This window comes from Myotis nattereri, assembly GCF_964212035.1.
Source record: "Myotis nattereri genome assembly, chromosome: 1".
NCBI lineage: Eukaryota > Metazoa > Chordata > Mammalia > Chiroptera > Vespertilionidae > Myotis > Myotis nattereri.
In genome coordinates, this window is record NC_138075.1 from 202,025,028 (window position 1) to 202,048,558 (window position 23,531).

Genomic DNA, 23,531 nt, shown 5'->3' on the forward strand with positions numbered 1-23,531 from the left:
CTAAAGTGACTTTGAAGTGCTAATTCTATATTCTCACAAGCTAGCATTCAGTTGTTTGGGCAAAACAAAGTCATTTTTAGACATAAAAGGACTGCGAACGATTTGCCCCCATAGTTCCTTTCAGCAGAATTGCCTAAAGATTATTACAGCAAAACAAAACATCAACACAAGGAAGAGAAAATTAAGACACAAAATGAAGTGGTAAGCCAGCACAGCAAATTCTTCTCTAATTTTTATGTTAAAGTCAGTGAAATGGAAGGTAATTGTTAAGAAATTATTCTGCAGCCATAGGCAAAAAGTCCAGGAATTATTCTGCAGCCACAGGCAAAAAGCCCAGAACTTAAACATTTATGAGTTAGAGGGGGTGCCATGAAGTTGACAGGTTCTCATAACGCAGGAAGAAAGAAGCATATCCTTTGAATAAACCATACTTCTTAAGTAGAAACTATGAATTAAAAACGAAAACAATAATTTATTTAGTGCTTACTATATGCCAAGCACTGTTTTAAGTCTTTTTTTTTTTTCATACATTAGGACATTTATAAATATCAACTCTAAACTTTGCTAATGTTGTATTCAGTTTCCAGGATTTTTCAAGAGAACAACAGATGGAAAGGTCAACTTGTTATTGGTCACATAGTTTAGATGGGACAGAGCCGGGTTCCCGCTCACAAAAGTAAAAGCCCAAAGCCAGCATCATTAACCACTGTGCTACACTGCTTCTGTTGGAGAAAAGGTGGAGGGAGAGATATCCAAGTGCTGGTGAACAGATAATGGAGAATTCCCCCCGCAAGCAGAAGTACCTGGGATAGCAGTTGAGATAATGATAGGGTAGAACCCTGGGGTGAAGACCACACATGACTGAAGATCTCCGCACCTGGAGAGGAGCCCAAAATAGAGACGCTTGTGGGCTGCCATGAATGACTTCCATTTCCATTTCCAACTTCATGATCTCTGTTATCCCTAGTGGCTCAGCATTTCCTGTGTCTGAGACTTCTGTGCTTTTTACTCTCATATGCATCTCTATATCTAAAAGCCTAGGCGACTGGCCAACTGGCTGACTGGCCAACAGCTATGACAAGCACTGACCACTAGGGGGCAGATGCTCAACGCAGGAGCAGAAACTACAGGCATGGAAACATGGAATAGACTGATGAATCTTAGAGGGAAGGGGGAAGAGATTAACCAAAGATTTTATATGCATACTAGAGGCCCAGTGCACGGATTCATATACTGGTGGGGTCCCTCGGCCCGGCCTGCAGGGATCTGGCTGAAACCAGCCCAGTGCACGAATTCATGCACATGCTCTCTGAAATCCCCCAAGGGGTCCCGGATTGTGAGAGGGCACAGGCCAGGCTGAGGGACCCCAGCAGTGCACGAATCCATGCACTGGGCCTCTAGTTCTTACAATAAAACCACAAAGTTGAAGCTCTGTAAGGAAAATAAACTTTTACTTTAGCTCACCTTTGCATACCTCTTATCTATAATTGTGTCTGCCACAGATTATATATACAATAAATACTCATTGAATTATTGGTAAATACATAAATAAATCCAGCAATATTTATTGAATGTCTAATATGATCCAAACACTATTCTAAATACTGAGTATACAGCAGTGACCAAAACAGGTAAAAAACCATTCTTGTCATTATGGAGTTTATATTCCAGTAAGGGAGAGGGACCTTAAGCAAGGTAATACGTAAAGCATACTATATATTAAGATAGTGGTAGGAGGAAAAAAAAGGGCAAACCAGAGAATAGAAATAGGATGTGGGCAACAGGGGGTGAGGGTGAGGGCAGGATTGGGGAGATGAGAGGACATTGGGGGGACAAGAACACATTTGTAATATCTTAATCAATAAAGGGAAAAAGCTAAAAAAAAAAAAAAGAGAGTAGGGGTATTGTATCATCTTTGTATCCTTAACCACCTGATATAGGTGCTTATTTAGGTGTCTATTAAATAATGTCAAAAATGAATAAATTAATGACAAAAAATGACCCCCCTCCCCCCAAAAAAGAAAAAGAAAAGAAAGAAATAGGAATCTGAGAAGGAATGTTTGTTAAAGCTTTAAAAATAGTGGTCAGGGAAGATCTCATTGAAAAGTTAATATTTGAGTGAAGAGCTATGGACAGTCATGGAGTGGTCCATGTTGATCTATGAGGAAGAAGAACATTGCCAACAGAAAACAGCAAGTGTATAGAAACTTAAGTAGGAATGGGTCTGGTATATTTAAGGAGGCCAGTGATGCTAGGGAAGAGTGAGAGGCAGATAAAGCAATAGGAGATGCGTTAGAGTTAAAGGATTTATTCTAAGTAAGATAAAAAGCCACCGCAAAAATTTGATATGCAGAATAGCATAATCTGGCATGCTTTTTTAACAGAATCACTGTAGCTACTCTAGAATATAGATTGTTAAAGGGTAAAGGTGGAAGGAGTTAGGCCCTAAACCAGGTGGGAAATCACAGGAGTAGAGAAGGGATGAGAAGTGGTCATTTCCTGGTTATATTTTGAAGCTAGCGTTACTAGCGCTCTTGGACAGACTGGATATGGGTGTGAGCGCAGGAAAGAGAGAAATTAAGGATGACTGTGCAGTCTCTGAGTTGAGCAGATGCAGGGTTGCCACTGTCTGAGGAGTTGAGGATGTGAAGAAACAGTTTGGGAAAGGGGGTTTATGTTTTCAGTTTGGGACATGTAAATTGGATCTATGTGGAAAACTCCATTTCAAAAAAGAGGTCTTGGCTGGAGATATAAAATAAAAAGTCATCCACATGCAGATGATTTGTTATGGACTTAATTGTGTGTTCCCCCAAATTCATATTTTGAAGCCTTACCCTCAATGTGACTGTATTTGAGATAGGCCCTTTAAGGGGTAAAATTAAATGAAGTCATATGGGTATTTACAGTTATATTTTTCTATTTTATATTTTCCTATTTGTTTCCAATTGTTTCTTATGTATTTATTTGGGGTTAGGTGTTAGGTGGCTTCCTACACTAGTTGCCACAGTACAATTTTCCTACAAGCCTATCTCATTTTCTCAATATTTCTCTGAAGTTATACTGTATATAGTACTCAGTTAAGAAAATGTTCATTTTAAATTTTCTGAGGAGTATCAGTAAATGAGTGAATAATGCAGTCATCAGCAAAGCATCATGCTTATGGTGTATGATGTCACATCGTTGTCAGAGTTATAATACTTTTTATGACAGTTATATCAAAAGCATGTTGCCAAACATTTTTTTAAATATATATTTTATTGATTTTTCACAGAGAGGAAGGGAGAGGGATAGAGAGTTAGAAACATCGATCAGCTGCCTCCTGCACACTCCCTACTGGGGATGTGCCCGCAACCAAGATACATGCCCTTGACCGGAATGGAACCTGGGACCCTTGAGTTCGCAGGCCAATGCTCTATCCATTGAGCCAAACCGGTTAGGGCGCCAAACACTTCTTTAGACTTATTGAATGATAACATCAGCAGGAAATTTAACATTCTTATCCAACACTCGCATTTTGAGGTGAGAAATAGTGAGATACATAGAAACTATACGATGTGAAGAAGGCCACACATCTAGTACATGTAATTTCTGGTCAGCTAACTCCAAACATCTCTGTTTCTATATAACTCATTAGCCCTTTCTCCAGTCCAAAAAAATTAAAAAAATGCATTAATTCTGTTATTCTCTATCTCTTCTTTTAAAACAAACCATGATATTAATGAAAAGTTAAATTTTCTAATAAAATAAGTCAGGCATTTTTAGGACCTAGTTCAAAAACTGTTTCTACACTCATTTCAACCAAAAAACATCATTTTGTCCATTGAATTGTCTGCATAATAAAAATGTTGACACCTAGAGGACAGTAAAGAACATTTCTGGATGTGATTTTTTTTTCTTCAGCAAATCATTAATCAATTTTATAATTCACTAAAATGTCACTAAACTACAACTCAAATGATTGAAGTTTACCAAAATTTTTCTATTAAATTATTATTAAAGACCTGGAACATTTTTAATTATTGGAAAGAAAAATAATCAAAAATAACAGATTTTACTTTTTATTTTGTACACAAGAATGTTAATTTTTATATAGCAAAGAGTTAAGCATTTTTAAAGAACCTTTGGCTTTTGCAGCCTGGTTCATATTTTGTCCCAAGGGACATAAGAAACCATGCCTTATAATTTATATTATTTCTATTGTTTTCCTTCATTAAACTCCTCCGCATTACAAGGTACTTGATATTCAACACTGAACTGCTCCGATTTTCTGTATAAAGAGGAGCAAGCATTTTACATGCTGGATTCTAGTTCTACAGTGTTTCTCTGCCCATGTCATCCTGGGAAATTCAAAGTATAGTTATGCCTAATATTCTAGCTGCTGCAGCATTTGGTTAAAACTTCTATTTGAACATTTTCCCACAGTTCTGTAGTTAGCTGGATATATTTTCCCCCCGACACACACACCACACACACCACACACACACACCCCCGCCCCCCCCCCCCCCCGGCCCAGCTTGTGTCCTCCTCTAGGAATTCTCTTGTCTGTCTTTTCTAATCCTTCACCGCCCACCCCGCCTAAGGTTCGCCCATGGCCATGCTGAGTGCAGCACATCTGCCCATTACTTATGTAGTACACTGATATACCACAGACAAATCTCTACAAATTAAATTAGACAATTAATGGCACCACTTTGTAATTAATGTTATGAAACCATTTGTTGTTGTTTTTGCATCTCAGAAACTCCCTTGCAGTTAGAGTGACCGTGGGGCATGTTCCAAGCAATAGAAAAATGTCATGAGAAATATGAGTTACTTTTTAGCCAACATGGTTAAATACCTAGTGTATTCTCCCTACTTTTCCTCTTTTTCCCACTTCAGTGACTAGGGGGAGGGGAGTCTAAGAGGAGCCATGGGATGGAAGAAGCTCAGATCTGTGAATCATTTCTTGGAGGAACTCTACTAGGGATTTTATGGGAGTAAACAACCTTGGATTTTACATGAAAGAGAAATACCATTTTTATCTTATTTTGCTATTTGTTGTTTGTTGTATAAGCTAGGGTTAATTACCATGATGTGAACAAAAATAAGGAATTTCAAAAACATAAAGTTAATTTAAAAAGAAAATTGCATGATGATACTGTATATAAAAATATTAAAAGCATGATAAGTAGCCTGGCCAGTGTGGCTCAGTGGTTGAGTGACAACCTATGAACTAAGAGGTCACCGTTTGATTCCAGGTCAGGGGACGTGCCTAGGTTCTGGGTTGCAGGCTCAATCACAGTGTGCAGGAGGCAGCTGATCAATGATTCTATCTCATCATTGATGTATCTATCTCTCTCTCTCCCTTCCTCTCTGAAATCAATAAAAATATATTTTTTAAAAAGCCCGATAATGCTATTGATTTTGAATACATATGCAATGATAATATGTAAATACTAGAGGCCTGGTGCACAAATTCCTGCAGGGGTGGGGTCCCTCAGGGTGGCCTGTGGGGATTGGGCCTCAACTTGCGCCCCCAGCCTCGCAGCCCTGCCTGGCACCCCACTGTGGCCTGGTGCTGCCCCCTCACCTGCTCCACCATCTCGCTTGCAGGGCAATCGATCAGGGCTGGACCCCCCACCTGACTCCCTCAGCACTTAGGAGACAGATGGCAGCCCCACGCACTCCCCCCACCCCCACTGCCACCACTGGTCGCCATTTGTGGGGTGATCAGCGGGACAATCGGGCCCCCACTTGCACCCGCTGCCTGCTCACATACTTTACCATCCCACCCCGGTCCCGCTCTCATTGGGGCCCATTGGGGCCAGCAATGCCTCTACTGCTGCCCACTGCCAGCGCCATGTTCCATGCCTGTCCTTGATGGTCAGCGCACATCATAGTGAGCGGTCGAACTTCCAGTTAAACATTTTGCATATTAGGCTTTTATTATATAGGATGCATGGAAAAAGAATGACCAAGTTCAATATGATGGTTACTTTTAGAGATGGAAGGGCAGTTTTGGTAGAGTACTCAGGAAATTTCAATAATATCTGTAATGTTTTGTTTCTATGAAATAGATTCTGAGTCAATTTTGACGAAATGTTAGAATTTAATAAAGCTGAATATGGAGCCTCTGGATGTGTGTTATATCGTTCTCTGTTTTGGGTGGGTGCTTGGTTTTTTGCCTGTATTTTGAAATATTTTAAAAAATGAACATTAATGATAGGTAGATGTTTAGATAGGAGCTTACAAATCATAAATAGCTGGGGAGAAAATGTTGATATATTCATCAAACATGTAAAATTAGATTGAAGCACAAATCATAAAACTTGAAAAGGGGAAGCGTTTTTCCCTTTCCAGAGAAACGTATTTTGCTTAGAGCGTATAAACATATGAGCTGCCCCGGAGTTGGAACAGTTTGAAAAACACAAAGTGAAGCCTGGATTAGTCATATTCATAAACCCCACCACAAGGGATTGGACCACACTCACCGCGGAGAGCAGGTCCGCGCGCCCACAGACAGATCTCCGTGGGAACAGTCTGGCGCGCGTCTGGTACGTGCTGCACTTTCCCGGCAAGCATGACCATTTGGCCCCATGTAGGACCTCACTTCCATCCATCCATCCCTGCACCTGGTTTTTAGCCCCAGGCAAGCAGTACAAAATGTAGATGTCCTTGGCTCAGCCCCACAGCCATCTCGCTGCCAGTTTTCTTAGTATTGGCTGCCCAGACAGTTCACAGCTGGGCTTGATGCCTATTGCGCCCCCTCAACCTAGAGCAGGATCCCTGTTGCAGGCTCCGTGTGTGTCCACAGTCAATCAGGAAAGACAGGCGTACCCTGATCACACAGTGGAGTTCTCTCCAGCAGCAGCAATAACAGGAGGCCTTCAGGACAACATTGTGTTGTTTCGCATCCTGGCTCCTTGTCGTTTGCAGAGGAATGGTATACCTCTGCCCATGCCCGCTAGAATCTTGTAAAGTAACAGGGAGGCTTAAGGTCTCAACAACACCTTATTCTCTCAAGGCTATGTCCTTGAAACAGCTCCTGGTGTAGGGGATGGTGGGCCCACGGTAGATTCCAAGGACAGTGAGTGGGTGAGGAGCCTCCAAAAGTCAGGATCACTGGTCAACTGAAAGCCACTTCCTCTCCAAGACCTGCTCCAACCAACTGCAAAATCTTTACAGTTTGACTCGGAGCCACCAGTATCCTCTTTCGCCAACTTTCCCCACTCAGTTGCACTTCCTTTCATCTTCCAGGTACCTTGACCTTGGTATTCCATCCGCCATTAAAACTGCAAATTGTCTCATGCCTTCATTCTCACCTGAACTAAAACTTATTCGCACCGAATTGTTAACTCCCTAATGTTTTAACACTTTTGAGTTTATTTTACCTCTAGCCATAGAAAGACGTTCTCTCCATCAGTGGCAATGAGGTTTTTTTTGTTTTTGTTTTTTTTTAAAAAAAGTGCCAGTTTTAAAAACCTAATGTGTTAGTTACTAATATAACTAACACTTTGTTAGCACTCACTATGTTCCAGGCACTCTTGGGATTCTTTTTAACATATACTAACACATTTAATCCTTGTTAACAGTTCTAGAAAACAGGTACTATCGTAGTCCTTATTTTGCAAATAATGAAAATGAATCCCAGAGCAGTGAAGAGATGTTCCCAAAAAGCAACAGCTGGAAATTGGGGGAGCCAATAGAATAGGTCAGAGCCCATAAAATTCAAGCTTTGGGGAGGAGGATGCAGGAACATTGCTACATTATAAGTGTAATATAGAGATGGCATGATACTTCACAACAATAAAAGTTGTCAGGGAAATGAGCCAACATTTCAATTAATCATATTTACTTGTACTAACGAAATAAACTGATCTCTGCATTGCTTACCGTATTACTTTCATTAGTATGCAACACAGTAATTACAATGTAATCATTAAAGGAAAACCAGAGTAGGAAACAGAGAATTGATTTAAATAATTTTTAAAGTTCTTTATGTTTAACTAGAGGCCCAGTACACAAAATTCATACACCGGTTGGGGGGTTGTCCCTCAGCCCAGCCTGCACCCTCTCCAATCTGGGACTGCTGGCTGCCTGCCAGCCTGATCACCCCCTAACCACTCCCCTGCCAGCCTGATGACGCCTAACTGCTCCCCTGCTAGCCTGATCGCCCTCAACTGCCCTCCCCTGCTGGCCATCTTGTGACCACATGGGGGCTGCCATCTTGTGCGAGGGTGTAATGGCCAATTTGCATATTACCTCTTTATTATATAGGATAGTCTATGACAAGGTCTGGTCTGGATAGTGTTTTGGCAATGTTTTATTATAGAATGATGCTCTGTTAATATGATCATCTAGTCATGCCTTAAACATTAAAAAGAAAAGAAAGGAAAAGAAATACTTTGTTTTTGTTGTCCAATGTTCTGTGTCTTCGTTTTGAACCCTATTACTCAGCTGATTGTGAACTGACTCGTGAGTCCTCATACCTGTTGAATACTTGAGACTTGAAATCCATTGCTGATTCAGTTCTGGAGACAGTAGTGTGTGTATTCAGATGTGAGGCAGAGGAGGGAAAGGCTAAGAATAGCCCAGCCAGCATCAATCATGTGGAAGAGCCTAGAAGACACTGGGAAGTGGAGGTAGGCTTTGGGAGAGCTTAAGTCTGGAAGAAACCCAGATACTGGGAGGAGAACATGGAAATCAGGAAATGTAAACAACAAGTCTGTCTCAGTGAAGACTGGTACCAAGCAGCTTAGTGAAATCTAACATAAAGAACAGTGTGTTCAGACAGATAAGATTAGGGCACATCCTTATGAGGATGAAGAGCACCAAGCAGTCAAATGTCCAAGTTGACATATGGAGAGTTGTACCAGGGAAATATATAAGAATGGGAACTCCAACCCAGGATTTCACTACCTGGGCAAAGAGAATAACAACAGGATTCAGATTCAAGTCTAAGCTACCGGTGAGACTGAGTCTCAGGGAATAAGGAGCAAGTTCTGAATCATATAAATTGCAAGGGTAAGTTGAAGTCTAGTCTTAGACTGTTCTGATGAAACTGCTTGAACATGACTCTTGCCTCTGATATTCTTTCAATAAGAGATTTTTGACCTCATTAATTCTTCCAGACTTAAGCACTCCTTTTTTTTTCTTTCTAGTTCATATTGTGAGAGCCCAGAAAACATAAATTTCTATAGTAGCCATTATGTCAGAGGCAGGGATGTGCACTTGATGTTTGTGGGGCTTATGGAAGAGAAATACCAATGCAGTTTTTGCTACATTGCCTTGTTATTTATCAAAGAGAGGTCAAGACATTGTGTACCACTCATTGAGAAAGCTTCCTTGAATATGCACCACAGCTAAGACTGGCTGAGAATCTGGGACAGAACAGCCACCTTTCACCAGAGGTGAGCAGAAACCTGGTTTAATTGTCAGCTTTGGCAGACTAAGAATTCTTAGTTTATCTGCAAGAGCTTGGACGGCCCATCCAAATCTCTTGTTTTAACATGTTATTATTTTTTAATTTATCCTTATTATTGAAAGTATTACAAATGTTCCCTTTTTCCTCCCTCTTGGCCCCCTCCTCCCCCTCCCATCCCTTCCCCGGGCCTTCACCCCACACCACTGTTGTCTGTGTCCATGGGTTATGTGTATAAGTTCTTTCTTTGGTTGATCTCTTCCCTCCCTACTACCTCTTCCTTCTGAGGATTCTCAGTCTGTTGCATGTTTCCATGTCTCTGGATCTATTTTGTTTGTCATTTTATTTTGTTCATTAGATTCCACATATGAGTGATATCATGTGATATTTGTCTTTCTCTCACTAGTTTATTTTGCTTAGCATAATACTCTTTAGGTCCCTACTTGCTGCCTCAAAGGCAGTAAAATCTCTGACATTTCTCCTAGCAATATTTATTCTGACATATTTTCTCAGGCAAGGGAAACAAAAGGAAAAAATAAACAAATGGGACTACATCAAACTAAAAAGTTTTTGCATAGCACAGAAATCATCAACAAAACATAAAGATAACCTGAATCAATGAAAATATTTGCCAATGATGCATCTGATAAGGGGTTAATATCCGAAATGTATAAAGAACTCGACATCAAAAAAACAAATAACTCAATTAAAAAGTGAGCAGAGGACCTGAATAGATACTTCTCCTAAGAAGACATACGTATACATGGCCAATAGACATATAAAAAGATGCTCAACATAACTATCCATCAGAGAAATGCAAATTAAAACCTCAATAAGATAACACCCTACACTTGCCTGAAAGGCTATCATGATAAATCAACAAACAAGTGTTGGCGCTTAATCAATAAACAACAAGTGTGGGTGAGAATGTAGAGAAAAAGAAACACTCAGGCACTGTTGGTGGAAATGCAGACTGGTGCAGCCACTGTGGGAAACAGTGTGGAGGTTCCTCAAAAATCAAAAAATGGAATTGCCTTATGACCCAGTGATTCCACTTCTGGGCATATATTTGAAAAACCTAAAAGACTAATTAATTTGAAAGAATATATGCACCCCAGTGTTAATTGTAGTATTATTTATAACTAGAGGCCTGGTACACGATATTCAAGCACTCGAGGGGAGGGGAGGGTCCTTCAGCCCAGCCTGTGCCCTCTCACAGTCCAGGAGCCCTCCAGGGATGTCTGACAGTCAGACATTCGTCTGAGAAGGGGACCTAAGCTATTAGTTGGACATCCTTAGTGCTGCCACAGAGGTGGGAGTGGCTTCCACCACCGCCGCTGCACTCTCCAGACGTGAACCTGGCTTCTTGCTGAGCGCACTGACCACCAAAGGGCAGTTCCTGCATTGAGCATCTGCCCCCTGGGGGTCAGTGCATGTCATAGCTATCAGTTGTTCCACCATTTGGTCAATTTGCATATTAGCCTTTTATTATATAGGATAGCAATGATATGGATGCAGCCCAAGTTCCCAACAGAAGATGAGTGGATTAAAAAAAATGGTGGTACATTTACACAATAGAATACTACTCAGCCATAAAAAAAGAATGAAATCTTACTATTTGCTAAAGCATGGATGGACCTGGAGAGTCTTATGCTAAAGAAAATAAGCCAGACATAAAAAGACAAATACCACCTGATTCTACTTATATGTGGAATCTAACAACCTAAATGAACAAAGTAAAACCAGGCTTAAAGATATAGAGAATTGCCCTAACCGGTCTGGCTCAGTGGATAGAGCATCGGCCTGTGGACTGAAAGGTCCCAGGTTCGATTCCAGTCAAGGGCATGTACCTTGGTTGTGGGCACATCCCCAGTAGGAGGTGTATAGGAGGCAGCTGATTGATGTGTCTCTCTCATCGATGTTTCTCTCTATCCCTTTCCCTTCCTCTCTGTAAAAAAAATCAATAAAAAAAAGATATAGAGAATAGATTGATGGATGTCAGAGAGGAGGGGATTTGGGGGGCTGGATGAAAGAAGTGCAGAGATTAAGAAGTACAGATTTCTTGGGTTCTACTGGTGCTTTGCAATTCTATGATGCAAGTGGGAAATGTGAAAGCTTACTATCAACATTTACTTTCTCCAAAACCTAACTATCTCTGTTCTTGTTTCACTGTCTGGTTAGCCTGACATGTGAAAGGTTTCCTTTGATTTAAATTTCCTAAGAAACAGTGAACCTCCTGAATTCATTCCTTGCATAAATACTAAATGCTTATAAGAATGAATATGACACTTTCCCCACCCTTGAGAAACTCTGTTGTAATGAAAAGAAACCATCAGGCAAATGATCTGCAGATAATGCAACAATAGTCTGGAGGGATGACTAGCAGGACCTTTAGCCAGAGGGCACAGATAGCAAGGCACCATGTAAGCTACAATTTTAAGGACATGTAAGTGCTTACCAGGTAAATAAAATAGAAAAGGGTATTTCTTGGCAAATGGCATGTGAAATATATGTATGACTAAATGATTTAGTAAATCCAGAAAAAGGGTTACATCTAATTTATCAATAAAATAAAAAGAATTGCAATGTCTTTTTTATGTTATAAAACAAATAGTTATGATTTGGAAAACATGCTATTCAGATATCATATTTATCAGACATTCAACTTTCATCAATTGTAAAATGTTCCCAATAAATAGCTTTTTCTGGTGCACATTTTATTGTAAAGGAAGTCCCAAATTCTTCTTTGGTTTTGATTTTATCTCACACATTTTTAATATTCATCAGTAATAGGTTCTCCTCTCTGTTCTTAAGTATGACATTCAGTTCCTTTAACTCTCTTTTATAATTATGGTTAATGCCACTCCATGCAGTTGCCACCAGATGGTAATGAAGAGCAGTCTGGCTTCATAATCTTCTGAGGACCAAATGTATTACCGTTGTGTCGTGTTGAGTCTTCACGGGAAAATTTAGTTGCAAATGTTGTGTGGGCTTGATGGCAGACAGTGTACACCTGTGATACTTTGATTATTTACTTTGTGTAAATCTGATCTGTGAATCAGTATTGAGAATCTTAAAATACTGGAAAAGTCACACAAATATCTGCCATTATGATTTTCTTTAAATATTTCTGTTATTTAAATATTTTGAAGAGCCGAATATATGTATCTAGAATAATTAGTAAAAATAAATATATCCTTTAGGCTAATTTAGTTTTCTTCTATTTATGTACATATTTGAATAGGAATCTCAATATCACTAGCAAAAAACTGATAAAATGAAAATATCTAATGAAAATATGTATAATAAAATATACAACACATTCCACATCTTTGCTTCTTGGGCTTATTTAATTGCCAAATATGTGCATGCACTATTATTTTCCCCAAAGCTTATAAATAAAATGGTGCTATTTCTTTCAAGGCTTAGCCCTGCCCCCATTTTTTTAAGAAAGAGTCAAGAATAGTTTTAGTTGAATAATTGCACTATACACAATTTGTTTTATTTTTTTGCTGGTGTTTCATAATCTCCAAAATTCCTATAATAAACATGTATTATTTAACTGATTAAAAAAACCAAAAATATAAAATTAAAATATAGTGATTAATTTAAAACCAAAATTATGGCTCATGTGTATTAACATTTATAAATGCTCACATGAGTCCTTACCTCTGTCACAAATTATAGGCCACAATGACAATAAGCTTTTATAAAATAAGATTCAAAATTCTATAATAATTTCATACCACTTTTGGGGGAACAATTTATTGGCATTTGAAAGAAAAGAGAACATTTTTAACTTTTTGAATGGACATAGTGATTAAATTTTACTTTACCTAAAAGATTTGATAAACAGTCTTGTATCTCCACACTACTTGTGCTAAATTAGGGTTCTTCTAAGAAACTGAACCAATAGGGAGGAGGAAACAGAGAAGTGAGGGGGAGAGAGAGAGAGAGAGAGATCACGTATTTTAAGAAATTGACTCACAGAATAATGGAGACTGGCATGTCCAAGATCTGAACTCTAGGGTGGGTCAGCAGACTGGCAAATCAGGAAAGAGTTCCAGTTCAAGTCTGAAGGTGGTCCAATGGCAGAATTCCCCCTTCCTCTGGGTAGGTCAGTCTTTTTTCTATCAAGGCCTTCAACTGGTTGGATGAGGCCCACCCACGTCATGGAGCATAATCTACTTTATTCAAATCTTCAGGTTTAAATATTAACCTCATCTAAAAAAATTCCTTCACAGGAGCATCTAGAACAATGTTTGACCATATATCTGTGTACTGTGGCCAAGCCAAGCTGACACATAAAATTATCCATCACACCATTTTTATAAAATGTTCTTGACTTTTTCTATGAATATTACAGGCATATAAAAAGTATATATGATAATCTTCAAAGATGGCCACCCAATGAACCATGTCTCCCAGTAACCTGACCTTGTGCATCCCCTCTATACGGACCTGATTGGGTCCTGCAACTTAATTTGACCAGTAGAATGCAAGAGTGGTGTCACTCTATGACTTCTATGACTTTCAGTCACACCTTCTGATAACTGCACCTGTACCCACCATCTAACCACCCAGGGTGAGGAATTTCCAAGGAGAACAGCCAAATGAGCCTTGTCTAGCCATGAATACTGAGAGATTATCATAAATTGTTGTTTTAAGCTAGTTTTTAATGCTTTGTTATATACGGCAAAAGATAATCAGAAAAATATGAAAAAGTAATATAATGAAAACCCAAGTGTCTATTACCAGATTTGTCAAGATTTAACATTTTGTCATATTTGCTTCAGATTTTAAAAAATGAAATAAAGCCTTAAATAAAAAGTTGTAGTAACCAATGTTCCTTATCCCATTTCTTTCTTCCTCTCCACAGATACTCATTATCTCTAATTTGGTGTTAACTTTTCCAAGCAGCTTTCAGATCACTACAAATGTACCATTAAACAATGTACATTATCTTTTATGCTTTAAATTTTGTATGAATAATATTTTACTGAAGGTATTATTCCACCACTTGCATTTTATTTACATTATATTCCTGACATAAACCATATTAATACATATACCTGATTTCTTTCATTTTAATTGCTTAATAGTACTCAATTTATACCACAATATTATGTATCCATTTCCCTGCTAAAGAACATTTAATTTGTTTCAAATTGTCCACTATTACAAATATACTGTTGTATGTTTGGGAGTTTCTATGGCCTATAAAACAGGCATGTGATGGCTTGATCATAGGGTATGATCATAATTAACTTTAATATTTTGCCAAATGGCTTTCCAAATTGGTGGTATTAGTCCCATATCACTCTTGAAACAAGACAATATAGAAAGAGAACTAATATGTATAATCTAAAAATGCTAAACTCATAGAAACAGAGTAATTAGTGTTTGCCAAGGGTTGGGGGTGTGGGAGATGTTGGTCAAAGGGTACACATTTTCAATTACAGGGTGCAGAAGTTCTAGGAATCTAAAATATAGCAAGGTGAATACAGTTGACAATACTGTGTTGTATACTTGAAATTTGCTGAGAGAATAGATCTTAAATGTTCATACTACACATACAGATAAAGGCAACTATATAATGGGATGGATGTGTTAACTAACCTTATTGTGCTAATCATTTCACAATACATACACATATCAAATTAAAAAACAAAACGAAAAAAATTCTTCCAAAGTAATTCTCCAGATAAACTGAATAAAACCTTGACCTTGCTATTTTTTGGTCATGTAACTAACTATGAGCAAATTAGTTAACATTTTTAAGGTTCAGTTTCTTTACAAAATTTGGAAATGAATATCTAACTACTTGTGTTTTTCTGAACATTTAAATTATATTAGCTATGAATAAATAAGAATTGGTATTATTATAATAATAAAGATCATCATCATTACTAGACATAATAATAACAAGTATAGTTTTTATGGCTTAATGAACTTACAAACTCATATGTATATTAGTTTCATTTTTTTATATAGTTGAAGCTTCAGCACTGTTATAGACTGAATTATGTTTCCCCAATCAAATTCATATTCTTTTAAAAAAATATATGTTTTTATTGGTTTCAGAAGGGAAGGGAGAGGGAGAGAGAGAAATATCAATGATGAGAAAGAATCATCGATCAGCTGCCTCCTGCACGCCCCACACTGGAGATTGAGCCCGCAACCCTGGCATGTGCTCTGATGGAGAATCAAACTATAACCTCTTGGTTCATAGGTCGACATTCAACCACTGAGCTGGCCAAGCACCAAATTCATACTCTTAAGTCCTAACCTCCAGTGCCTCAGAATGTGACTCGATTTGGAAATAAGATTTTAAAAAGACAATTGAGTTAAACTGAGATCTTTAGAGTGGTTCTTAATCCAATATGACTATGTCCTCTTAAGAAGAGGAAATTTGGACACAGACATGCATGCATACATAAAAAAAGACCATATAAGGAGACAGTGAGGAGATGACCATCAATAAACTGTGGAGAGAGGCCTCAGAGAACACCACCCTCAAAAAGAAAGGAGAGAGAGAGAGAGAGAGAGAGAGAGAGAGAGAGAGAGAGAGAGAGAGAGAGAGGAAGAAAGAAGGAAAGAAAGAAAGAAGATAAAGATAATATACTTATCACAAAGTAGGAACTTGGCAGCAAATTTAACAATATGTTTAATTTGGGGCACTATTGGTAATGCATAAATTGACCTTGCTAATCATTACTATCAGGTATTGAACAAAAAAATCTATCACTTGATAATAGTATTTTTCCCCTAGAAACTTGGAAATACACACACATAAATGCATGTACAATCAAGGGAATGTTCCTTCTAATATTTCTGTATAAACTTTATAAACCATTCACACACACACTAACATGAAATCATGGATCTCTTTGGAACTGACTATAAAGTAGTCTTAAAATTACTCTAAGAAGTCATTCCAAAATTCAAGCTCTAAAAAATAAAATAATGCTTCTCACATTACTAGCCATTTGAAAATGAGTTTACAAAGTATTTATTAAATTCATTACTTCGATTCCAGGACCTTAATATATATATTTTTTTATTTATTATAAAACATTGGATTTTCCAATGAAACAAAAGCTGATATTAGAGAGCTAGTATTTCTTATTGTAATTTAAATGAATGAGGGAAATGGGAGACTATTAAGTATAGATGTATCACTTCAATGCCTAACTTAATCATGGAGAATTAGAAAAATACTTAATAACTTAAAAACAATATAATAGTTAAATTTTCAAATTTTATATATAGAAATTATTCAGATAAGATACAATTGTTGCCCAACTATTATTCTTTCAAATAATCACATTGAAATAACTAAATCTGCATTAGCTATATGGCAAAAAAATTACTTATTTTGGAACCAGTATCAACTGCTATCATGAAATGTTCATTCAAATAGAATCTGTTAAGGTACCCCAGATTATTATTTTTATGTAGTAATTTTTAATACAATAGGCACAGTTTTGAGACCTGTTAAGAATGGATATCAAAATCTATCATCAGACAATAATGGGCCAGCATACAAGTAAACTTTCAGTAGAAACTTTGGTTTCATACCAACAAGGAAAGGCATGACTAAAGAGCATCAAATTGATTCTTCTCACTTATCTTAAACACATGGGACAAAGAAATGCATTAGCATAAAAGTAATTGGTAGCTTCTATACTCTTGAAACCAAAATGTTTCAACTGGTGTATATCCACAAACCTTTAGATTTTAAAACAGTAATTCACATCATTACCCTTTTCAAATGGTTAAAATTGGTTCAATATTTACCAGAAATAATTAAGGGAAAGTAAGAACAGGTTGAAACCTTTCAAATTATTCATTTTATTTGGTCATTTGATAAATTCATAACAAATACCTTCAAAGGAGATCCAAAGTCAACATAATAGTGTATAGAAACTGGCAATAGAAAGTTTACCAAATGAGATAGAGATGATTGTCACACTGTCACACATTAGTCACAAGTGTTGAATCACTTGGTTGAGTGTTCTACTACATGTGTTATCTTTTATATTAAAACATCAGTCCATACTATAGTTGTCCATAACCTTTGAGAAACTGATGAAAGTTATGAACAGTCCCACAGAAATACGAATACTTACATGCATTCATTTTCAAGGAATTTCATAATTATTGTGGACTCTGGGGGTCCATCCTAAGACTTTAAGAGTAGGATGATCTATATTATTTGCATCCCACCAAATCAGATATAAATCTCTATGGTAAATTTATAATATGTGGCTGACATAATACAATGATGTTTGGGGATAGTGTACTTGGACCCAATTCAAATTCTATTAAACAGAGCAATCAAAGACTTATGTTACCTTTAAAGAAAAAAGTTAAGAGGTATAACTGAACACCTTCATAAGTCTGCACTCTCTTTTCCTCTCTCTCTCTCTCTATCTCTCTCTCTCTCTCTCTCTCTCTCTCTCTCTCTCTCACACACACACACACACACACACACACACACACACACACATTTTTCTCTTTTCCCTGTATCTCTCCTCTCCCTCTCCCCAGCCATCCTTTCTACCTCCCTAAAGCAACAAACCTCTGAATTCAGTCAGCTCTATTATGGAAGAAAAGAGTGCCTGTTGAGTGTCACACAAAGCAAAAGATGTAGTGATTTTGTCTCTATCTCTCCCCCTCTTCTGAGGAAAGAATGGGACAAGACAGCGAGGCCCTGTGTCTGCCAGGTGGGGGGCAGGTATAGTAAAGGAATTCGGTATCTTCACAGCAACAGCTTGGGAAATGCATCTACTACAGAGTGAGGCCCAAGTCCACTTCCGAATAGTTCAGGAGTCCGCTCAGTGAGTTGCAACCCCTTTTGCCAGGAAGAATCTCAGTTCTTTCGCCGCCCCCCAGCACCTCAAAGGGAGTCTCAGAGGTTGCTTTCAGCCTGGACCGCATCACTTCCCTAACCGCGGTCTCCCACCCTTCCGCCCAGCAAGCCTTTGTCATCCTGCCCTTTTTCCGCCTCCAGCCTGAAAATGGGTGCAAACAGGTCCCGAACAACCTTAGGAGGGAGGAGCTTCCTTGGTTGGATCCAAATCCCAGCGGTAGAGAGGGGGACCGAAAGGAGAAGTGCAAGCTAAGCAGGGCCGTGGGCAGTGATGCGCTTGGGGTGGGGGCGCGTGGGCCCCTCCTCGCGCCGGGAGACCCCGGCCCTGCGCCCCAGAGTTCAAGGTCGGGAAGAACTTGCTCAGCTTTCCGGCGAAAGCTAGCCACCACCAACCCGGGAGCTGCGGGGTGCGGGCATGAAAGGGTGTTGATCGTGTACATCGCTCTCCATCCACATCGGGAGCCCCGCGAGGGAGGGAGGGGGGAGTGAGCGCGGGCCAGTGTGAGCGCGAGTGTGCGCACGCCGTGCAGAGCTCTGCCCTCGCCTCGCATCCTGCTCAGGGCATCCGGAGAGCCTGGAACCGTGATCAGGCTTAAAGTATGGCATGTTGCAAAGATGGTTTCTGCCAAGAAGGTACCCGCGATCGCGACGTCCTTCGGAGTCAGTTTCGCCCTCCTGCACATCCTGTGCCTGGAGGCTTGGTGAGTTCTCGGGGGTCCTGGGGGTTGGGGGGCCCTAGGGGAAGGTGGCGATGTGGCCTGCTCCCGGACCTCTCCGGCCGTCTGCCCCTCACAGGGCAAACCGGACCCTCCTGTCTGCGCTGTAAAGTCAGGAGCCGGAGCCAGGCTTTTCTGTGACTGCGTAGACGCGGAGAGCCGGAGGGCCACCGGGTGCAAAGAAGAGTGGGGGTGTTGGGGTTCGTGTGCGCGCGGTGCGTCTCCCTGACCCTTCCTCTCCATTATCCTTCAGCTTTGCCTCCTTTAGCCTGGGGCAACAACTCTTTCCGTGGAAGATAAACCTGTTACCCACCTGTTCCGTGATTCTTAAAATAACCCCCTCCACCCCCGTTTTTTTTTTTTTTTTTTTTTTTTTTTTTTCATCCGCAGTTTAAACGAATCCCCAGGACAGAACCCAAAGGAGGAGAAATTATGCCCGGAAAATTTTACCCGCATCTTGGACAGTTTACTGGATGGTTACGACAACAGGCTGCGTCCTGGATTTGGGGGTATGAACGATTTCAAACGCTCAAGTGTGTCCTGTCTGTCCCTCTCTCGGTCTGCCTGTCTGTCTGTCTGTGGGAGTATCATTAGGTATGCCTCGCGTGTAAAATTGCAATATCAATCTATTTCTCTTCCTCTCCATCCCACCCTCCCCTCTGACACCCCTTCCTCCCTCTCCTCCCCTAAGAAAGACCTCTGGCAGGAAGACCGCCCCCAAACACATGTTCCCCCGCCCCTGCCCCCTCGGAAGCTTTGCTTCTCCCCCACACTAATTACCTCCCCGGGACCTGACGGCTGGGAGGGGGAGGTTGGAGGGGAAAGTAAAAAATGGGAACTTGGGGCTCAGCTGCCCCGCTGCCTCCTGCCCTGAGCAGGGGGTTCCCCTGGACCTGGCCATTTGTCTCAGAGCAGGTTGCATTGGAAACAGCTGATCCTATGTCCCCTGTGCTCCCACGTGGTGTCAGTCCCCCAGCCAAAACCTCGGCCTTGTTCTCTACCTAGGACATGAATCTGGGGCAGGAAGCTGCCTGCTCTGCTGGAGAACCCCGCTGTTTTCTCTTCTACAGTGGGAGGCATTTTTTTATTTATTTGGGGAGGGGCCATTTGCTTCTCTCCTAAGACTTTGCAGTCAGAGGTGTTTCGGTTTTATTTCTATAATAAATATTTATAAAAGGTCGAATAGAGGTGCATCCATAACAATACTGTTGCTCTTTTGCATACTTCTATTCCCTTTGCTTACATAATAAAAACCTATGTGGCAGGCACTGTGCTAAGTACAAGGTTTACAGAAATCTCAAGATAACGATTCTTCCCTTCAGACTCCCTCTCAGACCAATTCGGAGAAGACTACGGACTTCATCAGAAGTGTGGGCCCAGGTCTTCTGACCAACAAGTCCCTGTTTATTCCCATCACACAATGCGCTTGATCCTTCTCAGGAAATGAGTTGAAGATACAGACTTTTTCTTAAGGGAGCTGACATTCTAGTAGCAGTAGTAATAACAACAATGACAACTAATATTGTAGGTATTTATTAGAATGTTCATATCATCTATTTCATAGGCATTACTGTTCAACCCTCACAACAACTGTGAGCGAAAGCTATTACTGTTCCCATTTTACAGATGAAGAAACTGAGGCTTCGGGAGGTCAGGAGGTGGTGCAAGTTTACATTTAGCAAGGGGCCCGGGCATGATGTGAGCCCAATTCAGGTTGTGTATTTAAAAGACAAATGCATGCAGATTGGGAGGAGATCACATGCTGTGCGATGAGGATCACATGACATGTATTGGAAGCTTGGAGGAATTTCAGCTTCCTGTTGAGGCTGTGTAGGAGATAAGATGATGGGAAAATGGAGAGAGTAAAAGGGAGCAGAACAATCCTGTGAAAGAGTACAGGATTAGATGTGATATAGAAGGAGTGTGGTCCCGGGTTACAAAGACCTGTTGGAAAAAACAAAATAGAATCGGATAAAGTAGAACTGGATGAATCTTTGGAGTCCTTTTGTTCTTCTCGTTTGACAAAGATGTTTAGACAGGAACACAGCATATTAGTAATGATAGACTGGAGTCGGGCCAGGTCTTCTGATCCAAACCACTCTTTTCTGGATTTCATGAGAAGGTTATGGAGAGCCATGAGGGTATTAACTCAACCTTTGTGTGTTGACAGTGATAAATATGAGTGAGGAGGATGAAAGATTCTCCTGGTCCTTTTCACATGCTTCTCCAGGGGTAGGCTGCTCAGCTCTGTGATGGCCTTTAAGCAAATCTGAAAAGAGGCTCTCTTACAAAAGCGAATCATTTGTCAGTGCACAGTCTTTCATAAGTGACTGGGGAATTAACACTTTAGATCCAACATAATTTTGTGGAGAATGTTTCGGGTGATGTGATAGCATTTAAATCTATATGATGCCAATAAAAGAAGATTTATCTGCTCATAAAGGTTTTAAACGTGACATTTCAAGTAAAGGGGAGAAAAAGCAGGAGTATTAAATCACATGTTGCTTAAATATTCCTTAAAGAATTGATGCACCTGAACATAAGTTAAAGTGAAAATTTATAATCAAAACTATGGTTTTATTATTAAACGTTGAGAGCTAAAATAATATTTGCCCAGTTAGTTATGATACAAATTCTAATGGAAAAGGAATAAGGGATCCACCGTAGATAGGCTCTTTTTACCAACTACCTTCTCCCATAATATTATACGGACAATAACATGAGTGAAATCAGTCTACGTGGGCCATTGCTGGATTTTGGTTAGCTGCAGTGCTGCTGAAATATCTCAAAGGCATTATTAGTCATCTTACTTGTCACTGCCAAGTGATCTGCTTTACCCACCTGGAGATACTTTTTATAGTTTTATGGGAAGGGGTTGAATTCACCTTACTTTGAGTGTTAGCAGTTGATTAATCAGTACAAATTTACTATAGCACAATTTTTTTTTTTGGCTCTGTTTATAAATGTTGGTGGTAAATGTGATTCATTTTTTAGAAGTGGGTCATTGTCTATAAATGCGTAGTATGCCAAATGTGACAAAGGAATAGTAATTCTCACCTGCAGAAAATGTGTAACCTGTTTACAGGCTGTTGTAAATGAAATAGAATTCACTGAAAATAATAACTAAATGCATCCTTAGCAGAGACTCTTGGAAGCCACAAGTGTGATCCCTTCTTTGAAATTTTATACTTTGTGGAAAGTTTGGCATTTTAAAAATAAAATGAAAACAATTCAGGTTTTGACCAGTATGCTATAAATATGGATCTACATCCTGGTTCCTTTCATCCTACCTTTGCTCTTTGTGGATCATTGACTTTATATCTGTTTGTACAACTTAGCTGTGTTCCATTTAAAGTAAAGCTGAAAGCAAAGATCTGAATTGAAACCGGACGGTTTGTGATTGCTCAGTAGGCCAGGAAAGGGTTGAAATAGATTTAGAAACTAAATTACATATTTTTAACTCAGCAGCACAGCTTGCAATGGGGGAACTAAAAGGAACTGAAATAGTTCTCTTCTTTTCATCCCTCCAGGATCTCCTCTCACTGGTTTCCCACATTCTCCAACTGGAGAAGAAAAGGGGGAAAGGTGAGAAGAGAAGGAAGGAGGCATGGTGTGAAAGCTAGATTAGGACTTCTGATGGGTGAAGTTTATTCAGTCTCTGACAAATCAGTCTGCTAGCATCCTGAAGTAGCTTCTACCTGCTTAGAAGTGGCATCCAAGCCACTGAGGAGCTAGAAAAGCATCCCCCTGTGCCATTATCCACTTTCAACACTGTTGTAAGTCTTCTGAAAGATGCATAGCTAGGGTCCTGACCACCAGGAGATTGTTCAGGAAGCCAGCCCTTACCCATTTCCCACTTATTGAAGGCTTACACAAACTGTTGTTCATCTCAGCCTCTTGGTGTACATGATTTGAAATAATAAATGCTTAGCCTATATAATAAAAGGCTAATATGTAAATAGACTGAACGGTGGAACGACTGGTTGCTATGATGTGCACTGACCACCAGGGGGCAGATGCTTAACGCAGGAGCTACCACCTGGTGGTCAGTGTGCTCCCATAGGGGGAGCACCGCTCAGCCAGAAGCGGGGCTCATAGCTGGTGAGCACAGTGGATGTGGCGGGAGCCTCTCCCGCCTCTGCAGCAGCACTGGGATCCCTTGGGGGATGTCCGCCTGCTGGCGTAGGCTCGCTTCCCACAGGCCTAAGCCAGCAGATGGACATCCCCAAGGGGTCCCAGACTGCGAGAGGGCACAGGCCAGGCTGACGAACTCCCCCCCCCTCCCAGTGCACGATTTTCATGCACTGGGCCTCAATATATAAAATTGCCTTAGAACATCTTTCTCAACCTCTCTGAAATAAGAGTGGAGCATTAGGGTCAGTTTTGCAAGGGTGCTCACTAGCATAATAGGATTTCACATTCATGGAGTCCTCTAAAGTTTTGAAAACATTTTCATATAACAATATCAAATAAGATTATTGTAATAACACAACAAAATAAACAGGGCAGACATCATTTCTGTTACAAAGGGCGCTAGAGA

General features: G+C 39.9%; 1 protein-coding gene across 1 annotated transcript in view; it reads left to right on the forward strand.

Moving 5' to 3' along the window:
- The first annotated feature begins 18,499 nt into the window (after positions 1–18,499).
- The window catches only part of GABRA4 (gamma-aminobutyric acid type A receptor subunit alpha4), a 67,736-nt gene continuing 62,704 nt past the window's right edge, over positions 18,500–23,531 (forward strand). The window contains exons 1-2 of the mRNA XM_081088375.1: positions 18,500–18,976; positions 19,382–19,500. Of these exons, the coding sequence (XP_080944501.1) occupies positions 18,891–18,976; positions 19,382–19,500 (205 nt within the window). The 5' untranslated portion in view covers positions 18,500–18,890. The remainder of the gene's footprint in view (positions 18,977–19,381; positions 19,501–23,531) is intronic.